At 49.4% G+C, this 25,928-nt stretch overlaps 10 protein-coding genes across 10 annotated transcripts; 3 read left to right on the top strand and 7 right to left on the bottom strand.

Moving 5' to 3' along the window:
• The first annotated feature begins 132 nt into the window (after positions 1-132).
• C8Q69DRAFT_481103 (hypothetical protein) lies at positions 133-1,457 on the top strand. Its single transcript, XM_028631573.1, has 3 exons — positions 133-837; positions 943-1,035; positions 1,118-1,457. The coding sequence occupies exons 1-3, from the start codon at positions 324-326 to the stop codon at positions 1,324-1,326; spliced, it is 816 nt and encodes a 271-aa protein (XP_028481439.1). The 5' UTR covers positions 133-323; the 3' UTR covers positions 1,327-1,457.
• Positions 1,458-1,768: 311 nt separating this feature from the next.
• Positions 1,769-2,836, bottom strand: C8Q69DRAFT_448129 (WW domain protein; the record flags this gene model as incomplete). Its single annotated transcript, XM_028629271.1, has 2 exons — positions 1,769-2,672; positions 2,751-2,836. 2 exons carry the CDS (start codon positions 2,834-2,836, stop codon positions 1,769-1,771), a joined length of 990 nt encoding a protein of 329 aa, XP_028481438.1.
• A 999-nt stretch (positions 2,837-3,835) lies between these two features.
• On the bottom strand, positions 3,836-5,887 carry C8Q69DRAFT_408757 (WD repeat protein; the record flags this gene model as incomplete). The annotated part of the gene is made up of 1 exon (XM_028628215.1): positions 3,836-5,887. The coding sequence occupies one exon, from the start codon at positions 5,885-5,887 to the stop codon at positions 3,836-3,838; it is 2,052 nt and encodes a 683-aa protein (XP_028481437.1).
• Positions 5,888-8,396: 2,509 nt separating this feature from the next.
• Positions 8,397-9,978, bottom strand: C8Q69DRAFT_116613 (peroxisomal membrane protein Pmp47). Its single transcript, XM_028625163.1, has 3 exons — positions 9,613-9,978; positions 8,822-9,549; positions 8,397-8,765 (listed from the first exon to the last, which is right to left on the bottom strand). The coding sequence occupies exons 1-3, from the start codon at positions 9,738-9,740 to the stop codon at positions 8,647-8,649; spliced, it is 975 nt and encodes a 324-aa protein (XP_028481436.1). The 5' UTR covers positions 9,741-9,978; the 3' UTR covers positions 8,397-8,646.
• Positions 9,979-11,533: 1,555 nt separating this feature from the next.
• On the bottom strand, positions 11,534-12,340 carry C8Q69DRAFT_408720 (GTP-binding protein ypt1; the record flags this gene model as incomplete). Its single annotated transcript, XM_028628214.1, has 4 exons — positions 11,534-11,728; positions 11,791-12,018; positions 12,076-12,123; positions 12,212-12,340. Coding segments are annotated over 4 exons (600 nt in total), but the record flags the coding sequence as incomplete, so codon positions are not given.
• Positions 12,341-13,335: 995 nt separating this feature from the next.
• Positions 13,336-16,692, bottom strand: C8Q69DRAFT_408888 (peptidase family M1-domain-containing protein; the record flags this gene model as incomplete). Its single annotated transcript, XM_028628223.1, has 12 exons — positions 13,336-13,930; positions 13,951-14,202; positions 14,259-14,746; positions 14,767-14,822; positions 14,877-15,081; positions 15,104-15,171; positions 15,224-15,340; positions 15,397-15,514; positions 15,607-15,828; positions 15,884-16,308; positions 16,415-16,584; positions 16,658-16,692. 12 exons carry the CDS (start codon positions 16,690-16,692, stop codon positions 13,336-13,338), a joined length of 2,751 nt encoding a protein of 916 aa, XP_028481434.1.
• A 374-nt stretch (positions 16,693-17,066) lies between these two features.
• Positions 17,067-19,067, top strand: C8Q69DRAFT_116503 (putative transcription factor and DNA repair complex, core). The gene is made up of 3 exons (XM_028625161.1): positions 17,067-17,382; positions 17,482-17,817; positions 17,876-19,067. The coding sequence occupies exons 1-3, from the start codon at positions 17,171-17,173 to the stop codon at positions 18,654-18,656; spliced, it is 1,329 nt and encodes a 442-aa protein (XP_028481433.1). The 5' UTR covers positions 17,067-17,170; the 3' UTR covers positions 18,657-19,067.
• A 386-nt stretch (positions 19,068-19,453) lies between these two features.
• On the top strand, positions 19,454-20,081 carry C8Q69DRAFT_393996 (hypothetical protein; the record flags this gene model as incomplete). Its single annotated transcript, XM_028627646.1, has 3 exons — positions 19,454-19,608; positions 19,724-19,856; positions 19,935-20,081. Coding segments are annotated over 3 exons (435 nt in total), but the record flags the coding sequence as incomplete, so codon positions are not given.
• A 192-nt stretch (positions 20,082-20,273) lies between these two features.
• C8Q69DRAFT_116064 (hypothetical protein) lies at positions 20,274-21,421 on the bottom strand. The gene is made up of 3 exons (XM_028625159.1): positions 21,360-21,421; positions 20,817-21,306; positions 20,274-20,754 (listed from the first exon to the last, which is right to left on the bottom strand). Exons 2-3 carry the CDS (start codon positions 21,029-21,031, stop codon positions 20,424-20,426), a joined length of 546 nt encoding a protein of 181 aa, XP_028481431.1. The 5' UTR covers positions 21,032-21,306; positions 21,360-21,421; the 3' UTR covers positions 20,274-20,423.
• C8Q69DRAFT_510560 (pumilio-family RNA binding repeat protein) lies at positions 21,090-24,039 on the bottom strand (the record flags this gene model as incomplete). The annotated part of the gene is made up of 7 exons (XM_028633198.1): positions 21,090-21,306; positions 21,360-21,450; positions 21,499-21,778; positions 21,832-22,458; positions 22,511-23,665; positions 23,716-23,820; positions 23,923-24,039. 7 exons carry the CDS (start codon positions 24,037-24,039, stop codon positions 21,090-21,092), a joined length of 2,592 nt encoding a protein of 863 aa, XP_028481430.1.
• Positions 24,040-25,928: the final 1,889 nt, after the last annotated feature.

Raw genomic sequence — 25,928 nt, 5'->3', positions numbered from 1 at the left:
AAAGAGTAGTGTCTGGTAGAATTTATCCACGCGACGAATGTGTAAAAACAATTCCAAAAGAAAAGAAAGAAAAAAAAAGATAATCAGATATACTTTATCATTGAAAAAAAAAATAAGCATTGTCAGATTCATCCCTTATGTATTAGTTAAACAAGAGGTGTGCTATTCTGTCAACCCAGCTCCTCCGAACTCCACGCCGGCCCATCTCCATCCCGCAACAACTCAACTTCTCAACCGCATTCACTCTCCGCCAACCCAACACCCAACACCAAACACTCAAGCCTACAAACCTCCTCCAACATCTCCATCTCCACCAACCCACCATGTTCCTCCCATCAGCGCGTAATTTACTCCTGCTACTCCCCCTCCTCCACGCCGCCACAACAACCGCCTCCTCCCTAACAATCACCATCCCTCCATCCAACCTCCTCCCAAACCCCAACGTCCTCCCCGCCAGCACCCACGCTACATTAACAACTCTCTCCGAATCTCCGAGTGAAAAAGGAACCGGGACCGAAAACAACATCCTCTCCGCGCCCCTAACCACTTCCTCAACATTTACCTTCCCTATCCTATCCAAATCGGAACCGGGACCGGGCCCGAGATCATACCTTCTTGATATCCGCTCCCGGGAATACGTCTTCGCTCCATACCGCGTGGATGTCGCGTCTGATGGGACGGTGATTGGGGTATGGGAGACGTTTCGGGGAAATGCATGGAGTAATCGGGGGATGGAGATGTTTGTTGCTACGGTGGGAGGAGGGAATGGGATTGGGGATGTGATTGTTCCGGCGAAGGTGGTTGCGAGGAGGGGGTTTTATGAGGAGAGAGCGAAGTGTGAGTTTTTATCCTTCTTCCTCCCTTCTCCCTTCTTCTTCTTCTTGGATTTCTGAGCTTTTGATATGGGTATGTATGCATGGTATACTAATCCTTTCTATCTAGTCTCCCCACTAAGTCTATTCAAAAACCCCATGATTCTCCTCGCTGTCTTTGCGATGGTCGTCATGTTCGCTATGCCGAAACTTATGGAAAACAGTACGTCTTTCTTCTCTTCCATCCATTTCCTTCCCAGAATCAACCCGCATATACCAATACTAACCCCCGCGCGCAAATACAGTGGACCCCGAAATGCGCGAAGAGTTCGAAAAGCAATCTCGCGGTGGCCCACTCACGGCTGCGAGCCGCAGTGCCGTTTCAGGCGGTGGTCCGGCCAACTTCGACCTTGCGGGATGGATGGCCGGGACGACTTCGAGTGCGAGTGCGGATAGCTCAGTGGCTATCACATCGGGGAGGGAGAGCGGTAGTGCGGGACGGAGGAGAGGTTGAAGTCAGCTTGAGGGTGGGATTGGTAATATTGGGCTCAAGTGTTTGCGGGGGGTAGGAAGTTATTTTCTCGATAGATAGTGTAATACGAGCATGGATATTTGTCTAGAAGATGATTTATACAAATGCTAGATGATTTATATAAATGCAGTGTCGATATGAGTTCTTACTATGAAGTAGAAGCAGGGAGTAACATAAAGCGAAGAGAGAATAGTTTGTAGTTAATTCAACCCGTCTCATAGACCAGGTATTCTGCATCTCAGGAGCAGCATCACATAATAACCATAATCGTTATCGTTCTCAGCGCATGACAGACAACAAACTCCCAAACTCCATCACTTGGAGAAGCCAAAGCAAAGAAACATCCTCAACAAACCCATTATCATAGCAGAGCAAGCAGCCCGCTACAAAGTAACAGCGAAGTTAACTAGGCCTGGGGGTGCTCTTAGAAATCATCACCACCAAAATCACCACCGCCAAAGTCTCCACCATTATCAAACCCCTGATCATACCCCTGGTCATATCCCTGTTCATACTCATGCTGATCATGATCCTCGATCATATCTTCAATCAGCATACCGCCCAGCAATCCACCACCGAGACCCAGCGCCGCTGCACCAGCGGTTCCCATCCCACCATGACGTCGTGCAGGAGCCTGCTGTTGCTGTGGCGGTGCGTAGTATCCTCCCTGCGGAGGATATCCTCCATAGGCCTGTTGAGGCGGATAGCCTCCGTAACCCTGCTGCTGAGGGCGATAGCCACCAGCGCCATAACCCCCTGCACCTCCTGCATATCCATATCCACCAGAGGAATGTTTTCCAGACGCCTTACCCAGGAGTTTTCCTAGGAATCCACCACTCTTACCACGCTGCTGGTCCGGGGCAGGCGCAGGCGCAGGAGCAGGGGCAGGACTTCCAGCATACGGACTCGCACCACTACCGTAAGGAGCATAACCCTGACCCTGACCCTGAGACGGACCGGTTTGAGCATTGTAATAATCATCACTCGCGCCCCGATTCCGTCCACTCGACGACGACGGCGCCGGACTCCTGCCCGCAGCGCGCGCGTCTTCTTCCGCCTGTAACCTCGCCGCGAGTTTGGCGTCCTCGTCGATATTATTCACACTCCCTCCTCCTCCTCCTCCTGCTGGCGATGTGTGATTATATGGATTATTAGACGAGAGAGTCTTATGATCGCCTGCGGCAGCGACTCTGCTTGGATCGCCTGGTCCGGTTTGGTCGTAAGATGGGGGCGGTTCGGAGGGTGGTCCGCCGAGATGAGGACGGGGTGAGGCGGGTGCTTCGGGAGGGTTCCATTGTGAGACGCCTGTGGAGAGGTTTACGAAGTACCTGGGAGATAATAATAGTGTTAGGATAGAATGTACGGAAGGGTAGGATGGATGGGTGAGGATGTATGTATGTACATACCACTGCTTGTATCTTTCATCATATTGAGCCTTCCACCCCTCCGGGACGGGCGGGGGTGGAGGTCCTGGTGGCGGGGCAAATGACATCTGAAGTTGAAGTGATTCACTGGAAGTATGGTATGTGTGATTCTTTTCTCGGGGGAAGATGATGAAAAGCCTCGAGTGAAGGAGAGTCCAGTGAGTGATGGATACAGATAATAATGTAGGTGATGAGCAGTGACGTTAAGTAGGTAGTAATAGGCAAGTAAAGTGGGAAGAAGGAAGTTGACGCGGGGACAACCGCAGTAGTTAAATAAATAGGATGATTAACTTATGCCTCGGAACTAACCGAACGAATATTACTACAAACTAGGATGATATCAATAATAAGTGAATCTGGTACTAGTACTACCAGTAACTATGGTACTACTCTAATAATACTCCATAGTCAAGGTTCAGCTGCCTAAGTGGCGGTGCAAATCTAGCCTCAGTATTTATTGTTCCATATTAATCAAGGTATTCGGATCCAACCTGAAGAAAAGGAATACAAAGCTAGATGATTCCAGAACTAAACGATCTTGCAGACTTGCATCACCAAACCAATGCACAGCCCTGAGGCTTAGCTGGCTGCGTGCTTATCGCCGCGTACGTGCACAGGCGATATTATTAGTACATATTACCATGTTCTGATTGAGGCGCTAAAAATGCTAAGAAATAGCCAAGCTAAGCCTTGCTGGACTTGAAGATCGTTCCCCAGGTCGCGCTTTTGGCCGCTTTGCCCTCGTGCTTGATTGCAAGATATCATGCTACTATTGTGTTTACAGTGCATTGGGACAACACAGGGCATATAAACTGCCCTACTAGGCTATTTCTGTCATGAACCAATGTAAAGTACATTTCTATTAGTTACCAGGGTATCGGAATCTAGACATAACAGTCGCTCCCTCAGTCGCATAATAAGTTAATAACACCAAGCGACATGCACCTCTCGAAGTAATGCAAGGTCATTGACTGCGCCTTATCCATGCTTATATGCAAAAGTTAGCGCCTAATAAGACCAACCCAACCCTAATTAACCCTAATAATGCCAGACACAATAGTCTCGTCTTAATCGTCAAGATCCTGGATATTGGCATCTACAGCACCGCTGTCCGGCCACCAGTAGTCTTCTTCCAGCGCTTCAAGTCGCTCGTCCTCTTCCCCAACGACCTCGCTCGTATCCATAGGTTCACTGCTGCCAACAGCAATGTCCTCAGAATCGGTATCTCCAGTTAAATCAATCACATCCACTATCTGAGTGATAATGGGTTCTATTGTGCGATCTTTAGCTTTTCGAGGGCGTGGCCGGTGCGCGAGTGCCTCCTCGTCTTCGTCACTGCAGAGATCAATGAGATTCTCCGGAGCCAGGGTCACCTTTGCAGGCCAAGATGTATCCCGTTTTCTCTTATGAAGAGACCGTCGCTCGTTCCGGATACGGGCAAGCCGGATCTGCGCTGCCACATACTGCCGAGACCGAACATCCAGTTGACGTCTTCTCTCCACAGGAGGACCGTCGAGTTGGAGCGCTTGTACGTCCTCTGTAAGGGGAGTGATCCCGAGTAGATCGGTGGGCGTGTGTGCGGGCCTAGCCCAGGCAGCATAGGGACCGTTATAGAGAGGTCCTTGGCCTACTCCATACACCGGATGCCGCACCAGCTGACCGGATGATAGCAGTCTATCCGCCATCTTCACAGCCGACTCTTCTTGCTCTTCCATATCATCAAACGGTTCACCAGCATGCTCGAATTTCATGCAGCTACTGTGTTCAAATGGAGCTGACGACAGCACGTGGACTCCTCCCGCAGCGTCTCCGATCAATATGTTGGTCTTGTCTCCGGAGAATGAAGCACACATAATCTCCTCCTCCAGAGTCACTACATCCTGGACATGAGCGTCTTCCGGGGACCGGAGAATATCCCAAACCTTTAGGCGTCCATCTGAACCACCGGTGTAGAAGCGTTGCACATGATCGCCCCAGAGTGCCACTCGGACACCGACATCTGCTTGTTCCCTGGTTAGATTTTCATCCAACTGGTTAAGCGGTTCCCCGTGCTGCAACCTGTGCAAGATCTCTGACGGGTTACGGTTGTCCCAGACGTATGTGACGCCATCAGTGCAACTAGCGGTCATGTAATTCGGGTCCAGTGGACAGAATTCAACGTCGTTGATGTCCAAGGCGGGACAATCGAACTCCACCGCACAGCGCTTCCCCTGTAGCGGGTCGTATACACGGACCACCGATCTGGTATCCTTGGCGGTCGTTGCACTTCGCAGCAACGGTGCGGCACTACCGGTTGCGAATAAGGGGAGCCTCGGATGCCAGGTGACATCAAAGACATTCTGGGCGTTCGGCAACAGCTGGTCACTGCTGATAGAGGCTTCATTCACTCGCCATACGGCCATATGGCCCTCGCGCGACGTATCCCCATTCTCTGTGTCTCTCCCAGACATTCCACCCACCAGGAAATGTTTGCTAGCCTCACTTGTTCCCCATGCGAGGGAGGATGGAATCAATTCCAGGTTCTTAGTTGGGTTCCTTCGGACGACATCAAGAGGCATATAAGTCCGGCTCTCGATATTCCAAACGCCAAAGGCTTGCGCGCCAGTTGCAAGCAGGTTCGGCGAGAAATTGGACCTTGCCATCACCTGGACTTTGGAATTATGATGCAGAGTCTTGACACAACGCGCAGCAGCATGGCTTGACACATCCCATAACTTGACCGTATTGTCGTAGCTTGCTGTAAAGAGCGTGTCGCCATACCACTGGACGGCAGTAACACTCATATACAGGTGAGGGTCAACCGTGTTATACACATGCTGTGAAGCAGCACTTGCAGGCAGAGGTCGTGGTATCCGGTGATCAGGGAGTGCTTTCAGTGAGTTACTCACCAAATCACCAAGAATGAGGTTGTTGCCCCGGTTGTACTGCATATTATGCTCGTCACACTGGGCAGCCGCACCTACTGCGAACCTCGTCCCATCTTCAGACCAAGCCAGGACAATGACATCATTTGATGCGCCCTTCCACGACTTGACATGGGTGAAATCAAGAGAAGTCCGGGACTGTATCCTGTGGTTGACACGGCCGCCAATCTCGCGGCTGTGCAATAACGTAGACATCTTATCCGAAACTGGCCGTGTAGCTCCACTGGCTACAACGCGGCGAACCCCTGAATGAGGACTTGATCTAGGACTCTGGGAGACGGAAAAGGCAGATTGCCTTGGTGTGTGTCTTATGGGTGTGCTTTCGATTGTCTCCTCTTCCAGATCAAAATTGGGATAGTTCCCATAGTAATTGGTAGGCGCTGCAACGGATCGACGAGGCCGCCGTGATGCGATTCCCCTAGATTGATTTGCAGCAGGTACCGAGGACGATGATTTCTGCGGAACCCTACCAGACGAGCGTTTGCCCCCTTTAGAAGGGTCTGGCTTCTCAATGTCTGATAGAGCGTGATGAGATGAGTCTGTCAGTGAATAATCGTCGGATGATCCATCGTACCGCTCCATCGAGACTTTGTTCACTCGCATTTTCGTTTGGGGCTGACGAGGAACTGTGCTGGTGGTACTCGAGACTTGGCCTCTGTTTGTTGATGTCGTGGTGTGATCACGCTGTTGCCATGCAGTCGATGGGTGTGTTGAAGGGCGGCGTGGTAACACACGGCGACTCCCCTCTATTTCTCGTGTATAGTCCACTTCCTGGTTTCTGACCGCCTTAAGATATCCATTGGTAGTCTCTTCGGGACGACTATGGGATTCTGGTCCTGCTGTCTCTGGCCTTGGTGATGATGATGAGCGACGGGGAGCGTTCAGGAATTGCGATAGTAATGACTGGGCTTTCTCCTCCAGATATGAGTTCTCTGAAACGTCTCGAGAAAAATCCGTCATGTACCTAGACGTATCGATGGACGACATTTCGGGATTGGACATCCCATACCCTCGAGATCTCTGACTAAAGGACATTGCGAGGATGAGAGTGGCCGTGAAAGGGGCTATACTCTCCCACGTATAGTCTGAACCTGGATCACCCAGGACCTCACACCTCGGTCCAGCACGAGACCAAGAATGCCGTTACCAAGCCAGGTACGGAACAAATCCGAAGAGCAGAAGATAGAGCAAGGAGATGAGAGTTACCGCGAAAGGGCTATACCCTCTCACGTATAGTCTGAACCTGGATCACCTAGGACCTCAAACCTCAGTCCAGCACGAGACCAAGAATGCCGTTATGAGGCCAGGTACGGAAGCAAATCCGAAGAGCTTCTGAGAAGATGGAGCAAGGAAGAAAGGCCCACCGAAGAGATGCCTTTAAGTACCACCCTCTCTTCTGAGCAGTGAATATCACCGTACCTCGAGAGGGGTTTCCAGTCAGTCCAACAGTCGTCGGATGTCGCAGTCCCAAGTCAAAGTGACAGATAGAAACCGATCACCGACACAGCGTGAAGTGATAAGTTCGCTTTTCACCCAGCTATCAAAACGAGTAGAGTCTTGCGAATATCCACCCAGGCCCCCAAGCATCCACCATTCACCATATATATATATATATAGATACGAAAAGAGTCCGGCTCTAAGCAGCGCTCATTCGAACAATCGAGGTGAAATCCGAACCAAACACGATTGGCGCAAGTGAAAGGGCTCGTTGAATGAATACCTAAATCGGAATTTCCCGTCAACTTCCACAATTACCAGAATGAAAAGCCACAAACCAAAGTGAATGAAGTGAAATTTACCACACCAGATATCACATGCGGGGAAGATCGATCGATCGATCAATTCACTAGGAAGAAAGCCGAACACACGTCATAACTTTTTGGACTCGAATTCAAATCACGCATAGCTTGCTCATCAGGAAGCTAGCAATGCGGTGATTTAACAACGTCGCTTGAAGCAGACTGGACGAGGAGTTGGACTTGAGGGTGGACTTGGATAGATCGACGAACAACGCGCGCGTCCTTTCCGGGGCGTTAAGTGCTTAGTTAAGGAGTAACTAAATGCCTGTCGCGTCTTGTCATCAGGTGACCTTGCTATCTATCGCTCTTATCGGCAAACGTCTGTGCGTTAAACCTACTCGAGTATATAACTAGATAGTGGGCGAACCCTAGGATGACGCTGGAGTTCATTTGAGATTATCTCTCACTTTTCTTTTGAGGTAAATGTGAGATCTCAGCTGATTCAAATCACTGTACTATGTCGTCCTGTCGGCACCCAAGTCCTTTATTGCCAGCTGAGCTGTAACGCGCCACTACTACCCCATAGTTACCTAAAATGGTGTGGAATAAACAGCATCAGCTACCTATTTCCATTTCCACTAGATATAGATCAAAGAAGAAAGGCTACATTAGGGAATTTAGTGCGATCTATATTCATAGAACGCTCATGTAACTAAGGTGGGTAATTACATGAATTAGTTACCCCACACCAAGACCAATTATGCTTATGCATCTGCAAGGGAATATCCTATGGACATCTACACCCACTATTATAGATCATGAACTAATAGAAAAGAAACTTAGTTCTCAGCTATAGTTCAATATTAAGGAATTGTCTGTAGTTCATGCAGGAGATATTCAGAAGAAAGTCCATCATCGGCCGGTCGGTAACAGTATACTTGTGATTGATATAGAGCCCAACTTTCCCACCAAATCACTTACTTTTGACCGTAATGCAGAATTAGGTCGTTCTTCACCATTGTTATAGCAAAAGCCTATTAAAGGCCTAGCAACACTTATAGTACTTCACTGAGACTAGACTATACCGAGGGGTATGCATGTAGTCTAGCCGACGCCATAACTATAGATGGAGAGAAGACTTTAGTATCAAAGAGCCGCAGCTGCGTTTCTCCAGATATGCACTTCCAAGCATGCACTGAGACCAGGTCTCTTCGTTTATTTCTGGAGAGCGCGCTTCGGCTTGCGGGCGAGAACTATCGCATTATAAATAATATCCTTGAAGGCAAACAGGAAAGCAGCAGTGATGGCGCTCTGGCTGACCTTGGGACCGATACCTATAATATAGATAAGTCACGTGTAAAGGAAATAGAATGATACTGGTATGACTCACCCTTGTAGAGTCCAGCATAACCCTCGTCCTGGATAATCTTCTTAAAGGTGCCGTTCAGAGTCTCCTTAGGGCCATCCCTGCTGGCAACGTGCATCCGGCTCTTGAGCGTGATGTACGGGTACGTAATCGTAGTGGCCAGGATCTTGCCCAAAGCACCAAGGTAGAACGCATCCTTGGGCGTCACCCGTCTGCGACGCTCCACTATGTTCTTCAACTGCTCGAAGATAGTGTACTGGAGGATAGGATTGATCACCAGGATGAGGGCGGGGAGGACGCCAGAGAACAATGCCCGGGGACCTTCCTCGCGGAGGAGATCCCGCAGGGTCTGGAGCGTCGAACGGGACTTCTTGGGACCCGCGCCAGGCAGAGCCTCCTCGGATTCATTCTTCCGCGTTGTCATCCGCGTGTTGACGACCCAGATTGGGTTCGTGAGGAGGACTGTTGCACTTCCCGCAAGTGCGCCAGCGATCATGGACTCAACGGTCGTGAGCTTCTTCGAAGCCCGACCCGCCTTTATGGCTGCCTTCTCAAAGGCGGCTCTGGTCCATTCGTACCAGTAGTAGTATACAAAGTTGGTCACACTGATGCCAAACAAGGCGGACTCAAGGCCTGCATAGAGTCCGCTAATTCCCTCCCGTTGGACAATGCGGCGAACGGCATCCAGCGTCGTCGATTGGGCGCGCTTCGACTCGACCTGCGCCCTAGTCGATAGGGTGATGAGAGGATAACTGTCCAAATATGTGTCAATGGCCGCCGCTTAATCAAACTGCTGCTGACGAGGGTCAACGCACGTCAAAACCATAGACAAGATTCCACCTCCGGCACCAGCCAGAGCATGGGTGATGTTGTCAGTTTGCTGCGCAGCAGCAGCAGCTGCCGCAACAGACCTCTTCTGCTGCTCCACAGTAGACTGAGACATATTGAAGATGGTTTCTCGCAAGGATAAGCAAATCGATGGCTAGGCGGATGAAGCGGAGGCGTTCGCGTGGACGGAAAGCGTGGAGAAAGGAGCGGACGGACGGTCAACTGCACTGCGACAGTCTGAATAGTTACAGAACGGCAAATAAGTAAGTCAGCAGGGAAGGGATCCGAGGGAAAGGAGAGATCCGAGCAAGATGTTAAAAGTATCAGAAGGCCCCTTCATACAACCGACCGCCCGGGCGATCTCTCGCTGGGACGAATCAATGCCGGGGGGAGCGCGAGAATCCTCCGGCGGCCACGAGGAGTCAGTTCGTACCGGCCGATATAACTGACGTTCTTGGCCTGCTTCTGCCTCGGCTCGTCCGGGGAACAGTTACTTAACGCTGCGAGATCAGCGCGCAAAGAGGGCAGAAAGAGTCGATGGTTGAAATCAAGAAGCTTGAATTCCACGTCTAACTATCTATCTAGATAGTCACTATTTCTGCTGATATTGACCTTTGGCCGGGAACTTATTGGTCTCATCTACCGCCGTTCTGACGCTGCCCTGACCTACAACACCAATAATGAATATAACTAGGTAGGCTTCAAGTTGTAGTGTGTGTATTCGGGTTTTCCAGTGGATAATCATATAATAATAATAATAATAATAATAATAATAATAATAATAATAATAATAATAATAATAATAATAATAATAATAATAATAATAATAATAATAATAATAATAATAATAATAATAATAATAATAATAATAATGATGGTAGGTTCTCACTTGTACTGACATGTGAACCGAGAATGGTAATACTACCTAAAACAATTGATCTACTAGTAGTCTGGGGCGCTACTAGCCGAGGCACTTTTTACCTGTAAACGTGAAGGACAAGAGTTTCCGATTATTCGTATCGTGAGTCTAGTGTCCGTTAGGGTAACTTAGTTAGACCCCTGATCTGGACCGTGATTATCCATGCATATTATTAGTTATTAACTCGAGATCTTTCCGACCGTGACGTCGATGATTTTTTCTATTTAGTGCTTGCTATAGAAGCCATAGAAGCAGTTCAAGCATGAGAAGAGTAACTATGTCGTAAACATCCCATGTGTATACTTATTCTGGAGCATTACCAGATAATGAGCCATCCACGATCGCGATACGAACCAACCATGCAAACTTCGAGAAATACGATAGTATTGCACAAATAACCCCATCGATATCGAGGTTCCAACGAAAGATCGCAAAGTCCCGCACGTATACTTCAGCGGTCTACCTGCTACAAACATCGGGTCGTCATCTCCCTAGAAGAGATCCAACCCACCAGCACCACACGGTTTAGACAGTCTCGAGATTTGATTGCATTCTTGCCATTAACCATATTCAACGAAATATGAAAAGAAGCAACGAATCCAACCTACAGACGTGGTGATGGTGGGTGATGATGGTGAGAGATAAAAAATGGTGGCATGGGTCGACAAAACATAAAACACTAGCAACATAAAGCAGATAGAAGAAAAGGATAATAGGGATGAACCGCGGGCCATCTAGAGCACGGCGAAAAGGGGAAAAAAAAAAAAAAAACAGGTCACAAGAAGCCGATCTCCAGCCAGCGAAGGACAGTCGTGCAGGCAGTTCCCACCACCGTCACCTGGACCACACCCATCAACGGGACAGACAGAAAAGAAAATTAGCCCGATGAGTCTGTCCAGCACGACTACACAATGTACCCCTTGAAAAGCCTTGTTCATGATGCAAACTTCACGCCAAACTGGGCAATACAACAGCAAAGATCGTCTCGTTTAACAGCAGCCGCTAGCGGACCCGGACTGGACGCCCTGACCCTGGCCGACCTGGACGGTGGGCTTGTTGTTGACGGTCGTAGTGCCCATTCTCTCCTTGATCTGTCTGGCCATAGTCAAGAAAGCCTGCTCGACGTTGGAAGCGCTCTTGGCGGAGGTCTCGAGGAAGGGGATTCCAAGGCTGTCGGCGAATTCCTGCAAGACAAAACGGATGAGCATTCACGCAAAAGATCGTTCTCTGTATGGAGGAGACGAACCTTGGCGACAGTGTACTCCACGACCTTCTTGTCCTCCATATCGCTCTTGTTTCCGACGAGGAGCTTGTTGACGCCCTCGGTGGCGTAGCGGTCAATCTCCTGCAGCCATTGCTTGACGTTGTTGAAAGAGTCCATGTCCGTCACATCGTAAACGACGCAGATACCGTGAGCGCCACGGTAGTAAGAGGAAGTGATGGTTCGGAAACGCTCCTGACCGGCGGTGTCCCACTGTATCGCCGTTAGCCCAAGCAGAAGCATAGAATCTAGATATTTTGAGGCACATACAATCTGCAGCTTCACTGTCTTTCCATCGAGCTCGATGGTCCGGATTTTCTAGAGCAAGTCACCCCGTCAGCACCATCTCACCGCCCCCCCGATAGCATAAGTCCTCAGGCACAGGTTCGAGGGAGGGAATGCATACGAAGTCGACACCGATGGTAGATATGTAACTCTCCGTGTATGTGTCGTCAGCAAAACGCAGCAGAAGACAAGACTTTCCGACACCGGAGTCTCCGATGAGGAGGAGCTTAAAGAGATAATCGTATCTGGAACGAGTTACTGATTAGTATCCCCGACCAATGCGGGCGAGAGACGTGGGATTTCGAAGAACGACGCGACGCCAAGTCGAGAGGATGAGGTGGCAGAAAGGTACTCTACACAATCAGAGGCGTGGTTAGCGTGATAGATCGGTCTTGAAGAAGTGGTAACCAGATGGCTGAATGTCGTAACGACAGCGTTTACGGCGCCAGAGGCACTTACCACTCGGGATTCATGATGAACGAAGACGGGTTGGCGTTGGACGGGGTGGGGAAGAAACGGTCGAGGGAGTCAGAACAAGAGGCAGGACTACGGGACCGGAGACTCTGGATATCAACACCGGTGGGAGAGCGATGCTGGAGGATAGTAGAGTATCGATTCGAAGGGGCGATATGAACGGTAAGGTTGCGTTGCTCAGTAGTGCAGGAGAGCAGGAGAGCACGGCGTGCAACTCTCTTCTGACTTGGGCGGTCACTGGATGAGCGGGCGAAACCAAACGCTGGACGGCTAGCGCCCGATGCAGTCTAGCCCCCAACAGCCCTGGATCAGTGGATCGAGCTCGACCCTGGAGATAGATATCATATCATATCATATCATAGATAAAATCAATTAATTACCTAGTGACCAATGTAGCAATCAGCTGCACCGGGCGTCTGCCATGAGCGACACAGAGTCATGCGTTGCTGACCGCAAGATCCCAGGTGGCCTCAGGTGACTGGCGCGATGCAGCGGTTTCTGGGTCCTGTCTTACCACTGTTACTAGTATTATATATTACTATTACAACTATTACAGCAACAACTAGTTACTACCACGACTAAGGAGCTACTCTCGAAGCCTACAGATGCGGGGAAAAGGGGAGACCCTAGACTCTCTCTCTCTCTCACTTCAGTTGGGTTAGACTTGCATCTCATTATCGCGTGGCTCTAGATATCAATGTATGTCTGCTGCGCCCAACTGCAACGCTTGGCTTCCGAACCTGGTGAAACGGCCTATTGTAGTTATGTGGCTTACGCGTATCCGTGTGCCTGCAACCACTGCAGCGCCAGCTTCTCGTCCCTCTCCCGGTATCGCGAGTTGGTCCGGATGGTGTCAGACACAATCACCAGAGCCCGTTCGTAGGCACTGGTGTCCTTGTCCTTGAAGAAAGACTTGATATCCTCTCCGATCGCAGCGTCGGCGAATTTCGACAGGCCCATGCGCACAAACCGTTCAAACACCACATTGTTCGCAGACAGACGCTGTGCCACTGCGTCCCAGTTGGACTTCATATAATCCCACAGCAGGTGTCGGACTTCAGAGTTCGCTGCCAGGGACACGGCTCCGTTGTGGATATCCTGGACAGGAACCTTATCGGAGAAGACAAAGTCCAAGTAATCCTTGACAAGCTCAGGGTTCTTCGTACGACCAAGCGACGCTAGGCAGATCTCCTTGCCATCGACAGAGTCGGTCCGCAGATATTCTTCCTTAACCGCCTCGTACTCCTCGCGGCCTCCTTCTCTCACATTGATGCTGAAGATGGTCGATCTAAGGTTGGGATGGATGGCGTTGCGGTCCTTGCCCGTAGCCCACAGCTGGAAGCGCCGCTTGGCTTCAGCAACAATGCTAATGTCATAGTTAGTTACGCCGCATGAGAGAAGCATCGCTTCATGGAGCCTACTTGCCTTTCGTGTCCTGCAGTTCCTGCCGACGAGAGCACCAGCTTCCGAAGTTGACCCGTAAGGTAGTCCTCGTCGGGCTTGAATTCCCAACCCAGCTTTTCAGCAGTAGGAGACACCAGTTTCAATGTGAACCTCTTCAGGGCCGCAGCCGTCTCCTTGTCTCCGGAAAATACAGATCTCATGTTTGCGAGAGACGTTGAAAGCTGCTGCCAGACCCTGGACGATATGCTTTAGCAACAATGAAGATCGGCGAAGGTATTAACGACACTTACAAGTAGTTCTGCTCTTCTCGGAAGTTCTCGAGCAAACCCAGCAGAGCAGCTGTAGTGCCCTCTCCCGACACAGCCAGGGCGGCAGCATCTCCGACCAAGCCGATCTTGTCTTCCGTGCTCAGCAAGTCAAGAGACTGTCCAAGCTTGGCCAAGCGAGCAGGAGGGTAGTTGGTTCTGTAGAAGCCCGACTGGTCCTTGTTGAGTTTGTAGAAGTCTGCATCAATGTCCTTAACGGTAGAGGTCTTGGCGACCAAGGAACGGGGGTCTTCCTTTTGCAATTTGGGGCCAGATTTGATTCCCAGAGGAATCCACCAGACGGTCTCGTCTTCTTCCGGCTTCACGTCACCGGTAGACAAGAACCTCTTCTGCTGGATTCCAATCTGGCTAGGTTCCTCTGCGACTGTAACCACGGGGAAACCAATCTTACGGATCCATGGGTCCTGGAAGATGTTAATAAACGGAACGATCGACAACGGGGCGATTCTAGACTCGCCATGAAACTTGTGACATCCTGGCCAGAGGCCTTGCTGAGAGCCGACCAAAGGTCATTGGTGGTAGCATTTCCTGTTACACAGAGGTCAGAATGCAATCTCCTCCACGGAACCAAGAGTATCTCACCGTATGCATGAGATTTAAGGTAATCGGCCACACCGCGAAGGAAGACATCCTTTCCAAGATGGCTGCTCAACATGCGGATAACCGAGCTTCCCTTAAGATAGCTGATATGGTCAAAAATCTGGTCGACCTCAAGAGCGTTTCTCACGGGTACTTCGATGGGGTGGGAAGCGCGCAGCGAGTCGAGTTGGAAGGCTTGTTGAACACCCTCAGCCTGTGCAAATGTCAACATATATTCGAAAGTCTTGGGAAATACCTCGAGAGCTTCGTACGACAAACTGAGACCAGATATTCCATTCTGTTCATGGCGTTAGGATGTGTCTACCGTTATGTGGATGTGGAAATCTTACCCGGATAGAAGTGATCGACGGCAAGCCAACCGACCCAGGTCGCGAATCCTTCATTCAGCCAGAGCTCATTCCACCAATCCATCGTCACGAGGTTTCCGAACCATTGGTGTGCCAATTCTGATCGTAGTCAGTCAGTGTCGAGCTGCATAGCCTCAATGTGAGATAAGATTTACCGTGTGCAACGACGTAGGCAATGCGGTTTTTGTATCTAGCGTCAGACTTGGCCTCATCGAACAAGACGGCGGTTGTACGATAGGTCACGAGACCCCAGTTTTCCATTGCACCCATGGCCTAGCCATAAGGAATGTCAGCAGCAATCGAGTTAAGGAAAAACAAGAATAGGCACGCATTGCAGGTATATCCTAGCGATGTGTGATACTTACGAATTCGTGGACCGCAAGCAAGTCCGCCTTGGGGAGGGGGTACTCGATCTCGAAAACCTCAGAGAAATAGTCCACTGTTCGGTGAGCGCACTCCAAGGCGAAGCGAGCCTGGTCCTTGAGGCCCCTCGTCGTGTATACTCGCACAGGAATACTGGCACCCTTATATTTACGCTGCGTGAAAGCTTCGACATATTCGAAATCACCAACTGCCCAAGCAAGTAGCTAGACTGCGCAGTTAGCATGAGCTCTTAAGTACGGTATAACGAGATATACTGACATAGGTGCTCATGATGGGCGTTCTATCGAAAGAGACGAACTTCAGACCAGGCTTGTTTCCATCCCGTACCGATTTGACGGGCATGTTGCTGAGAGCAACCTGTTCCTTGGGGACCTCGAGCTCAAAGTCAAATGTTGCTTTCAGATTCGGTTCATCAAAACAGGGGAAAGCTCTTCTAGCATCGCACGACTCGAACTGAGTGCTCAGCATGTAATAGAAGTCGCCCTCCTTTGGCGTGTCGGCGGCCGGGGTTGCAACTGGCTTGTACTTCGACCTATAGAATCCGGCCATCGCGCTGTTCATTGTTCCAGTGAAATCAATCTTCAGAACCGTCTTCGAAGGAGCTATCTCGTTGGGGAATTCGAGCGCAACACGCTCCGACTTCTTATCGTAGGTAATTTGGGAAGCCTTGGCCGACGCGGATCCTATTGTCAAATTCCGTATCAGCACTCAGTTCCAGGGGTGCGAAAGGAGAACTTTGTGTATGAAAAGGGCAAACGAGAACAATACACAGCTGTGATGTTCACTTACCATCCTTAGCAAGGATCTCGGCGCTCTGTACATCGATTTCCTTGGAGTTCAGCACGATCTGCTTGGTAGGCTTAGTGACATCGAGATCGATCTTGACAACACCCTTGTAGCTCCACGATCCGCCGAATTCCAGGTCAAAAAGTGACAGGTCATAGTGAATTGGCTTTGCCCTGGTAGTGTATTAGAGCTCCAGGATCTCTCGCGTGATTATGTAGCTATGGATATCCATCAAGTTCCACTCACACGTCCGGCAGCGTCTCTCTATCCTGTGCAACCATTGTGCGTGATTCGTAGGAGCAGCGTCTCACCGTGGGAGTATTTCCAAAGGAGACCGGAATAAGACGAAAAGATGCGCGAGAATGCAGAGGAGCTATATGGCGGGGCGCGAGGGAGGGGAAGGAGGGGAGCCGGCGGGAGGTTGGCGGGACGCTTTGATGGGTTGCATGACAACGAACAACATCAGCGCTCAGTCCGCGCTGGAGTCCCTTGGCTACACTTCTTCGTGACCGGACAGCCCACATCTGCTGCGACCCTGGTGCGTGGCTAGTGGGCGGGATATCTGGCGACGATTTTATCGATTCACGAGCTGTCTCGTCTTGCGAAGAGACTCGAAAAAAAAAAAGAGCAGAGCAAGGGAGAAAGGGAGCTCCGAGGGAGCTTGGGCCTTGCCTATCATCTCCGACAGCCGCACTTCGCCCGACCCAGCAAGGACCTATTTTTTCGCCAACGGTCGTGGCCAGCACTGCTACAGAAATCATGGCCGATTCCGATGAGGAATATATCGGAGAGATCACAGACGATGAGGAGGTGGGCTCCCATCAGGTGTCGCGCGACACCCGTTCGAGAAAAAGACAACGAGGAGGCGCGGAGTGGGAAGTCTCAAGAACATGGGAAACGCTGGTAGAAGGTGCAGATGGGACTATCAGCTCGACGGTGGAAGGCTTATTAGAAGCTGGGAAAAGGAAGAGGTGAGCTTGGCCGAGCAGGCTGCGTCTAATGGAGCTCCTCCGTCAAGAGTAGAAGCCAGAGATCGAGAGTGATGGTGCTGAACTGGGATTTCCTTACAGGCTGCTCAGAGATACGACTCCACTGCAGCGAGGTATCATTCGGCATTTGATATTACTCTTGGATCTCTCGCAGGCCATGGCTGAGAAGGACCTCCGGCCTACGCGCTACCTCCTTATGATTCGATATGCGCAGGAGTTCGTCGTGGAATTCTTTGAACAGAACCCTATCTCCCAGCTCGGTATCTTGGGTATGAGGGATGGTCTGGCAGTCAGAATCAGCGACTTGAGCGGGAATCCCACAGAACATATCAGCGCCCTACAACGCCTCAGAGCGCAGGACCCAAAAGGGCTGCCCAGTCTTCAGAATGGGCTTGAGATGGCCCGCGGTGCACTATTGTATGTCATCTGAGCTCCATTTGTGCAATATCCTGAGTTTGATGCTAATTCACTAAAGCCACACCCCCAAACACGGAACGCGAGAAGTGCTGATCGTCTTTGGTGCCCTCCTTTCCTCGGATCCTGGGGACATCCACCAAACGATAAACACGCTTATAAACGATAAGATACGAGTAGCCGTGGTCGGACTCGCAGCACAGGTTGCGATATGCCGTGTACTCTGTGCGAAAACTAATAGCGGAGATGATACAGTGTATGGGGTTGCACTTAACGAGCAACATTTCCGCGAGTTGATGATGGAAGTGACAACACCACCTGTCCAGCATTCCCAGAAACAGGCTGCTAGTTCCCTATTGATGATGGGATTTCCATCCCGTACGGTTGAATCAGCTCCGTCTTTGTGTGCTTGCCATTCCAAGCCCTCGCGTGGAGGATATCTATGTTCCAGATGCAACAGCAAAATCTGTAGCCTACCCGCAGAATGCCCAGCATGTGGTCTTACACTCATTCTCTCCACCCATCTTGCTCGATCATACCATCATCTATTCCCACTTATGAATTGGGTTGAGGTACCCTGGCAGAACGCCTCGAAGAGCTCTAATTGCTTTTCATGCGGCGTCAACTTTCCCCCGGTTCCGCCTGAGGATCAATGGCTGGTCACGGAGAACCACGCTCATACCAAAGGGATGAGTGTGAGCAGCCGTTACGAATGTACAGCCTGCGGAAATCATTTCTGCATTGATTGTGATCTATTTGCTCATGAGGTTGTGCACAATTGCCCTGGTTGCCAGAGTGGCCACATTAGGTCAGAAAAGAAGGAGGATGTCTCAATGTCATGAAAAATGGATTTTATCGGAGTTTATTGGAAATAATGAAAAATAGGCGCTCCTGGTCGGATTGTGTCGGCGCGCAAGAACTCGGAAAATGTGTGTACACTAGTTACAAACCTACTTAACTATGCATGAAAAGGAAAAATGTACAGTCGCGAAGTCATTGTTAGCATTATTTTCTGCAGTATTTTGTTGAGATCTATCCTGTCAAGGAAGTGGTAATGGGATATTGTCCCTCTGTCTGGATATATTAAGTATGCATTTGGTGGTTTTAAGTAGTAGTACCTAGTTGGCTTAACATAATCATCAAGAAACCCCTCATATCAGCATCCAGCGCACCAAAAGCCAGATAAACTATTACAATAATTTACCCCCTCCTATACCATTACCAAGGTACATATATCCATACTCTAACTACCAAGACTTAACGATAGACACTATAAGTAATATTAATACTTCGAGTAGCGTCGTCTGCTACGTCATGGTCTTAACCCCTCCACTCAGTGTCCCGCTCCCGAGCTTAGAGTACCTAATCACTTACCTATCTACCTAGAATCGATTTAAAGGACTCCGCACAACTCACATGCAAAACGAGGTTCGTTCTTTTTGTTGTGATACCCACCAAGTACTTAGTTCGTTGCGTTGATTTCTTTTCGTTCTCCTTTTTATATCGATCGATATAGCTTCTTCTTCTTCTTCGTCCTCTTTTTATTATTATTCCGTGTCACACACACACAACACGGCAGGCTGAAATGGCATCTCCAGCAACGCCCGTTACGACGGGTACGACTACACTGGAATCACGCTTTAATGAATTGAAAGCATATCCATTCTCGACCGATCTCGAGTTTAGAAAGGGCCTCGCGGTTATTCTCGGTCATCCCGAGACGTCTGCCACGGATGAGGAGATCAATCGTGAAGATGACCTGGTGCTGCAGGCTAAATGCTTCTACTTCTCGAGGTGAGTCCGCTTTCTACTCTAGCCTAGTCTTGTGGAGATCTTCTTATGCAAAGGCTATAATCGGATGTGAACGGCGACGGACTAGATGCTTACTGATATATTACTTTTTTGGCAGGAAGGAGAATCTGACACCGCCTCTTGATTTTTCAGTGTATAGAAACTGGTTGAGGTCGACGTCTGCGTCTGCGTCGGCGTCTGCACAGTCGCCTAACGAGGCTCAGGAGCAGGGCAGCAAATCACAGGATGAGGTTCCACAGAAAGCAGAGGCGGCGTCATCTTCGCAGGCAGGAATCGAATCAAAACCAGACGGAACAACTAGCGTTGAGCCTGCATATCCTTCCTCTTTCGCGCATATAGTCGAGCTCATAACCACCGGACAACCAGTGCCTGGCATCCAAGAGATCCCAGATACAGTATTGACTGGCCAAGAGGCACCAAGCACGCGGGAGAAAAGACGGAAGCCATGGGAGAAGCCCTCGACGGATGAGGCCGCCTCACAACCCCTAGAGGGTTAAACAATAAAGGACATCGACAAGCATCTGATCCAAGCCCCATGCTGCCTGCTGCTGACAGTCACGCCAGCCCCGTAGGTCTTCCCGATCAGTCCTCCTTTGACCTGCGTGACTACCATGTTGATGCAGCAGGATATACTATTGCAGCCTCTATTTCATGATCCTTCTCTACTTCTTGAATCAAGCGCTCGTGCCTCACAGACTGCTCGGGTGTATCAATAACATATGAACTGATATTCCTAGAGAAAGAAGGATTCGATAACATACAGGATGTTTTGGTAGTATGAGCAAGAAAGGTGAGCTTTAAGCCACCGCCACCGGTTCCTGCGCCTCCGGACAAGTAAGAAAATGAATGTGAAAAGAGTGACAGGAAAAGTAATCAAACATTTGAGGGAGATCCCTCCTGAGATAGAAAATAGTTGTGAATGAAAGCAGGTACACCAGTAATATTACTGCTGACAAGGGAACAAGAGCACTCATATGAAAGGAGACAATTGCCACGAGAGAAGCATGCTTAACCAGGGGCACCTCTTGCTTTTTCTCTCTCGGTAAACCAAAGCCCCGGAGATAACGATCCATACAAATTATGTCTTTGGGCTGCTTTAGAATGTGACCATCTTCAGAGATATGACAACTTAGAGTGACGGTCGTTAGCTGACACTGCAGCCGAAAGAATTAGAAATAGATATGTCGTACCGTAGTAGTAAACAGGCGTAAAGTTCAAACGATGAGACTGATTCGTTTGTGCTTTGGCGTTCATCAGCCAAGGCAGGACTTTTGCTGACGGTAGACGCCCTTGAACCAAAGACATAACCCACGCATCTGACTCCTAGAAAGAGCATATTATATTCAAATGTGTATTCGAACAAGTAGTTGTTGACATTTTTTGATTTTAGCGCGGATGCTGTCATCCACTTCTGGTAATCCGATCACAGGAGATCGTCACGATTCCATTGTCAGTTGGTTCAGTTAACGGAAAGGAGGATATCCAGTATTCCACTGGTTACCGCGGTTGAATCGACCACCAATTTGAGATGCCACGGGGTAGCGCTCGTCGTTCGGGTTGCCAAAACGGCTCAATTGGACGCCAGCACCTGGGCCAGGACGCGTTGTGTGAGAAGGGTTGCAGCAGAGCATGGCGACTCTTGAGCCAAACTTAGAACCGCGAAGGGAAACCATATGTTTTCTGTAGGCAATAGGTTAACAAATATATCTTGAAAGTATGCGTACTACCTATACCTGATGTGAGTAGCAACCAATTCGCGCTGATGAGGAGCTGCATTCATCAGGATCCATTGAATCAAGTAGTTTCCGTATTGGTCTCCCGCGACTATGCACAATCAGCATCAAGATATCCTTTTTTTTTCCCAGAACCTACTGTCAATTAGCGGCATACGAGGGCGGTCCGGACGCCCGGTGCAGACGCGAGCAAGGTACCGGTCAAGGAACTCGCTACCGCCGATCTTCAGACACTTTTCCACGACTTTAGAAGCAAACTGATCCATGCTGTAATCAGTTGCCCAGAGAAGAATGTGTTCAATAGCCCGACTCTTGTCGTGGGGAGCGCCATGTTCACAGATGTGTTGTATACACCAGTTACCAAACTGGCCATGAGAGAGAAGATCGATCTTCGCCAGGACTTCTTCGATTGCTGGGCGCTTTATCATAGTTTAGTCTTTGGTCAAAATTACCGCAAGTTTTCGACAATTACCTTCTCATCTTCGACACAATTCTCAAAGATATTCTGTACTACGAGACTTCCAGTCTCGCCCAATGCCACCTCATGCCACATTCCTCGTAGGGCCTCGTTAACTTTCGCCATAATCTGTGGAGGCTCATTGCTCCAACGCAACTCGAAGAGCTTCTGCCAAACATGGCAAGCGTAACGGTGAATAACTGTCTCCGGAATCCGACGCAAAAGTTCATGGACCATCACAGCTTTGTGTTCCTCAGGGACACAATCAAAAGCCTTTTGGATCACATGGCAACCAAAAGGATCCATACTGAGGCTTAATGTATTGCCTCTGATCGCGTTTGCGATAGCGACAACTTGCTCAGGCGTTCCATGCTCGAAACAGCGCTGGACCAAGAAGTTCCCGAACCGGTTCACCATGAGAGGATAAGCTTGACTCACTATCGCTTCGATTATCTCGTACTTCTGCTCAGCAGTGCCAACCTTGAGCTTCTGTTGGAGAAATATAGAGGCTTGCTGGTCGTTTCCGCATACAATCTTGTCGACGATGTATTTCCAATCACACGAGACATTTTTGTCCAGGAGACGGCGATAGTTCAATGGCTCAAGTGGTGAGATATATGTCTGGGAAGAGTTTGTCCCAACCTTAAATATGTCAGATTTGTTTTAAAATTGCGTTAGGATATCTGGTACTTACCGCTGATCCTGCCCAGGGAGCAACATTTCCATTGGCCGAAGTGAATTCTGCAGCAGTTGGTGAAAGCGGAGTCCCAATGGGACGGGGCTGGTACGGCAGGACAGGGAACATCCCAACCTGCTGGTAAGCCCCAATGTGCTGGTTTGGTGCTGGTCTGCTACCGATATTGTTCGGAACTCCAGCAGGAAAAGTGCCCCAAGGCGAATTCTGTGGAGGAAAGCAGGAGCCACCACGGTTCACTTGGGTGAAAGAGCGACGAGGTCCAAGGTTAGGACTTTGTAAGTACACCGTTTGCTCACCGGAGTACCGTCCATCAAAGCTAAATCCCGCATTAGAAGAAGGACCTGAGAGTACTCGATGAGCCTGGTATGGACCCTGGCCAGGATGGCACGGTGTGCCAACGTTGCTGTCCCAATCACGACTGTGCTCCTGAGCTCCGGAGTTACCAGGCATGGAAGGAAACTCGCGATAGTTCTTGTCATTCGAAGCTGGAAGGTTAGCCCCAAATACCTGTTGAGGGGTAGTCCAAAAACCGCGGGTTCTGTTATATGCACCAGCAGATAGTGCATCGGATATATCAGAGCGCGAATCATCTTGGCCAACCCATGACTCCGCGCGTTGGCTGACAGACCGAGTAGAGGCATTGAACGCACTTTGGAGGTTGCTAAGAGTTTGCTCCGTAATGTCACGGCCGTTAAAGTCAGCCTCTGAAGGCGGTCCAAGTGCTTGGTCAAGGGTATGCTTTATGACGCGTGTCTGCGCCAATTCTTGTTCCTGAAGCGCGATACGTGAGTTGGCAGCGAGTAACTCCTGCTTCAGGCGGAGCATTTCAATGGTATCTACTCTCTCATGGTCTCGCTTTGTCATATCTGCGCTGCTAGGGACCGTGAAAGGTTCAGTGGCAGGAGTCCGGAGCGATGCACCAGAAGAACCATCGTCTTCTCCCTGGACAGCGGAAGGAGTATTGACCCTGCCATGAAGCAGCTCCTGTCTCTCCAAAGACACCTGGCGCTCCAAAGTTTCGGCGATAGTGTCCTTAGTAGTCTTCTCAAGGATCGACTGAGGCTTAGGGGAAAGCTTGGCGAGAAGTCTCTCCATCTCGGATGTGTGATGTTCAGCGGATGACATGGTAGAGGAGTGTTCTAGCTTCTGCTTCTATGACTGTGAATCAAGAAGTCATCTACAAAAGAGTGAGATGGTCTGACCTTGCTCGACGGCACATCTTCGCCGTTGCTCACGCGGGACTGGTTGTTTCCAGATTTCCCAGGCTTTGGGACTGCAGGAAGACAGCTAGACATGTTTGGATCTTCCTGCTTAGGGATTGAATAATCGTCAGAAAGCTGATATTCTGGGTGTCTATGAAAACAAAATGGAAGACACAAAAATCAAAACGCGTCGAGAGATGGACGTACCGTAGCCACACGAGCCAAAGTAACTGCAAGGCCTTCAGAGCTGCCCTCATAGGGAATTGAAAGATGACCACGGCCCTTGTTGTCAGATCCCGCTGCTGGTCCAAATGGGAGCGACATTTCAACCCGATGAACACTGTTTGGTAACTGCGAGAAGGCTTCAAAAAATACGAGCGCCGAGAAAAACAGTATAGAGTACCAGATGAAAGGAAGCTGCAACAATGTGTGTTGGTCACCTGCACGCCCAGCGGGCTAGACGTGCTGAAATCAAAGACCAAAGAAGAAGCTTGAACAAGAGTGCTAGTACCAGGCACTGAAAGATTACGAGATTCAGAAGCAAAGCTGAGAGATATGCAGGTAGATAGTAGAAAGTAGAATTGAAAAGATGCAATGATCTGGCAAGCCAGATAGATACTCAAAGAACTCAACACGAGTCGGGAAGGAAGCTTAGAACGAGCGTAGGAATGGAAGGCTGGACGGTGGATAGAAAGAATTGAGAAGCGTCAACAGAGACAAGAGGGGGAGGAGGATGAGAAGGAGGAGGAGGGAGCGATGTTCCTATAACACCACTGTCCCAAAGAGGAAGGAGCATCAACAACCTGAACCTGGAAAGAACCTGTGGACCGGAGGATCTCGAGATACAGCCCTTGGGCACTCTCACATCCTGAAGGATGAAATAGAAGATGCAAGACAAAGTACAACAAGTTGTTTGAGCTCACAGCTTTGTAGGCTAGTGTCTCGTGAAGCTACAGGAACGAATCGCCATAGTAAAACAAGTAGATCAGGGTCCTATGCGCAGGCTTGCTACCGGATAGAGTAGAGAGCACTGAACAAGACTTTCATTTCAATGATGCAATGAAACATCGCTCTGAGCAGAACATCATCACAAAAAGAATTATCAGCAGCTCTTATAGTCATCTCTTGCTAGACATGTAATCATTAGAAAGCATATATGAATTGGCAAGTTTCTCGGTCTCTTGGGAATAGAGAGAGAGTAGAACTTTGTCATGCGGAAGTAAATAAGAGCTATCAAAAGGTGTGGTGGCCGTAATTCTTACTCTCTGTATAAGGAACATGTTCTGATGAAACCAGTAGCCCCAGAACAATGACATGACCCAATCATTGTGCAATGTCATTTCAGATATCGGTCGAATATAAGAGCGGTTAGTCGTAGGAACCAACATGGGGTTCGTTGGAGTAGCGTTTTATTTAACAGAAGAGTTACGAGGACATATATCACACCCAACCTCTCTTGCCATGGGATAGACAAGCGATAATACCGCCACGTCCACTGAAATAGGACAGTATTACGAACACACAAAGGTCATCGAAGTTAGGCAACTGTGTGCCATTGCGTATATCTTGAAGTGAAAGACCGGGGAATCGTAGATCCACGTAAGGAGCCGCCTTTGTCCCCATAGTCGAGGAGAAAAGATGAATCCCCGAAAGGGCTGGAACGTGGATGATAGGCATATCTGTGATTGGTTAGAGAAAGATCCCACCTGTCGCCTCTAATCTAACAAAGGCTAAGCTCTTTAGCTTGCGCCCAGAATCGATTTCGACGACATCGACGTTCAAACGGAGAGAGTGTTCCCTAACACGGTAACTAAATTTGATAGTAGTCCCTTAATCAGCTCGAGTGCCTGCCAATAATAACTTATAAGAGTACGCCGTATATTTTCCAGATGAAGGATGAAGCTGTACTTCGATATCATTATTATTATTATTGTCCACGGGCGAAGATGTCAAACACGTGATTTCACTGTGGCTTCCCGCTGCCGAGTACTTCAGCCTCTTAAAACGGACGCTGACGACGACTCGATACCAACGGAACCAATCCTTCCACGTTTTCCGAAACTACATATTACCACCAAACGAAAGCACTGTCGCTGCCCACGCCGGATGTCAAATCGAGTTGGTAACTAGACCAGGCGATCGATCCCCAGTTTATGTATCGACTCGCGATCCCAGACAATGCAGTGCTAGTTCAACACGTCCATTCGTTACCT

The sequence above is a fragment of the Paecilomyces variotii genome, assembly GCF_004022145.1.
Source record: "Paecilomyces variotii strain CBS 101075 chromosome Unknown C8Q69scaffold_16, whole genome shotgun sequence".
In the NCBI taxonomy this organism is placed as follows: domain Eukaryota; kingdom Fungi; phylum Ascomycota; class Eurotiomycetes; order Eurotiales; family Thermoascaceae; genus Paecilomyces; species Paecilomyces variotii.
The sequence above is the reverse complement of the archived record's forward strand: the minus strand, read 5'-3'. Positions and strand labels throughout refer to the sequence as shown.

Bases quoted from the DNA above. Each gene is read 5' to 3' on its own strand.
- C8Q69DRAFT_481103 (XM_028631573.1), top strand. From the start codon at position 324: ATGTTCCTCCCATCAGCGCGTAATTTACTCCTGCTACTCCCCCTCCTC. The intron at 838-942 runs GTGAGTTTTTAT...CTTTCTATCTAG, and splicing joins TTATGAGGAGAGAGCGAAGT to TCTCCCCACTAAGTCTATTC. The intron at 1,036-1,117 runs GTACGTCTTTCT...GCGCAAATACAG, and splicing joins GCCGAAACTTATGGAAAACA to TGGACCCCGAAATGCGCGAA.
- C8Q69DRAFT_116613 (XM_028625163.1), bottom strand. From the start codon at position 9,740: ATGTCTCAGTCTACTGTGGAGCAGCAGAAGAGGTCTGTTGCGGCAGCT. The intron at 9,550-9,612 runs GTGCGTTGACCC...ATATTTGGACAG, and splicing joins ATCTTGTCTATGGTTTTGAC to TTATCCTCTCATCACCCTAT. The intron at 8,766-8,821 runs GTGAGTCATACC...TCTATATTATAG, and splicing joins TTATGCTGGACTCTACAAGG to GTATCGGTCCCAAGGTCAGC.
- C8Q69DRAFT_116503 (XM_028625161.1), top strand. From the start codon at position 17,171: ATGGCCGATTCCGATGAGGAATATATCGGAGAGATCACAGACGATGAG. The intron at 17,383-17,481 runs GTGAGCTTGGCC...ATTTCCTTACAG, and splicing joins GAAGCTGGGAAAAGGAAGAG to GCTGCTCAGAGATACGACTC. The intron at 17,818-17,875 runs GTATGTCATCTG...AATTCACTAAAG, and splicing joins ATGGCCCGCGGTGCACTATT to CCACACCCCCAAACACGGAA.
- C8Q69DRAFT_116064 (XM_028625159.1), bottom strand. From the start codon at position 21,031: ATGACAGCATCCGCGCTAAAATCAAAAAATGTCAACAACTACTTGTTC. The intron at 20,755-20,816 runs GTACGACATATC...CGTCACTCTAAG, and splicing joins TACGCCTGTTTACTACTACG to TTGTCATATCTCTGAAGATG.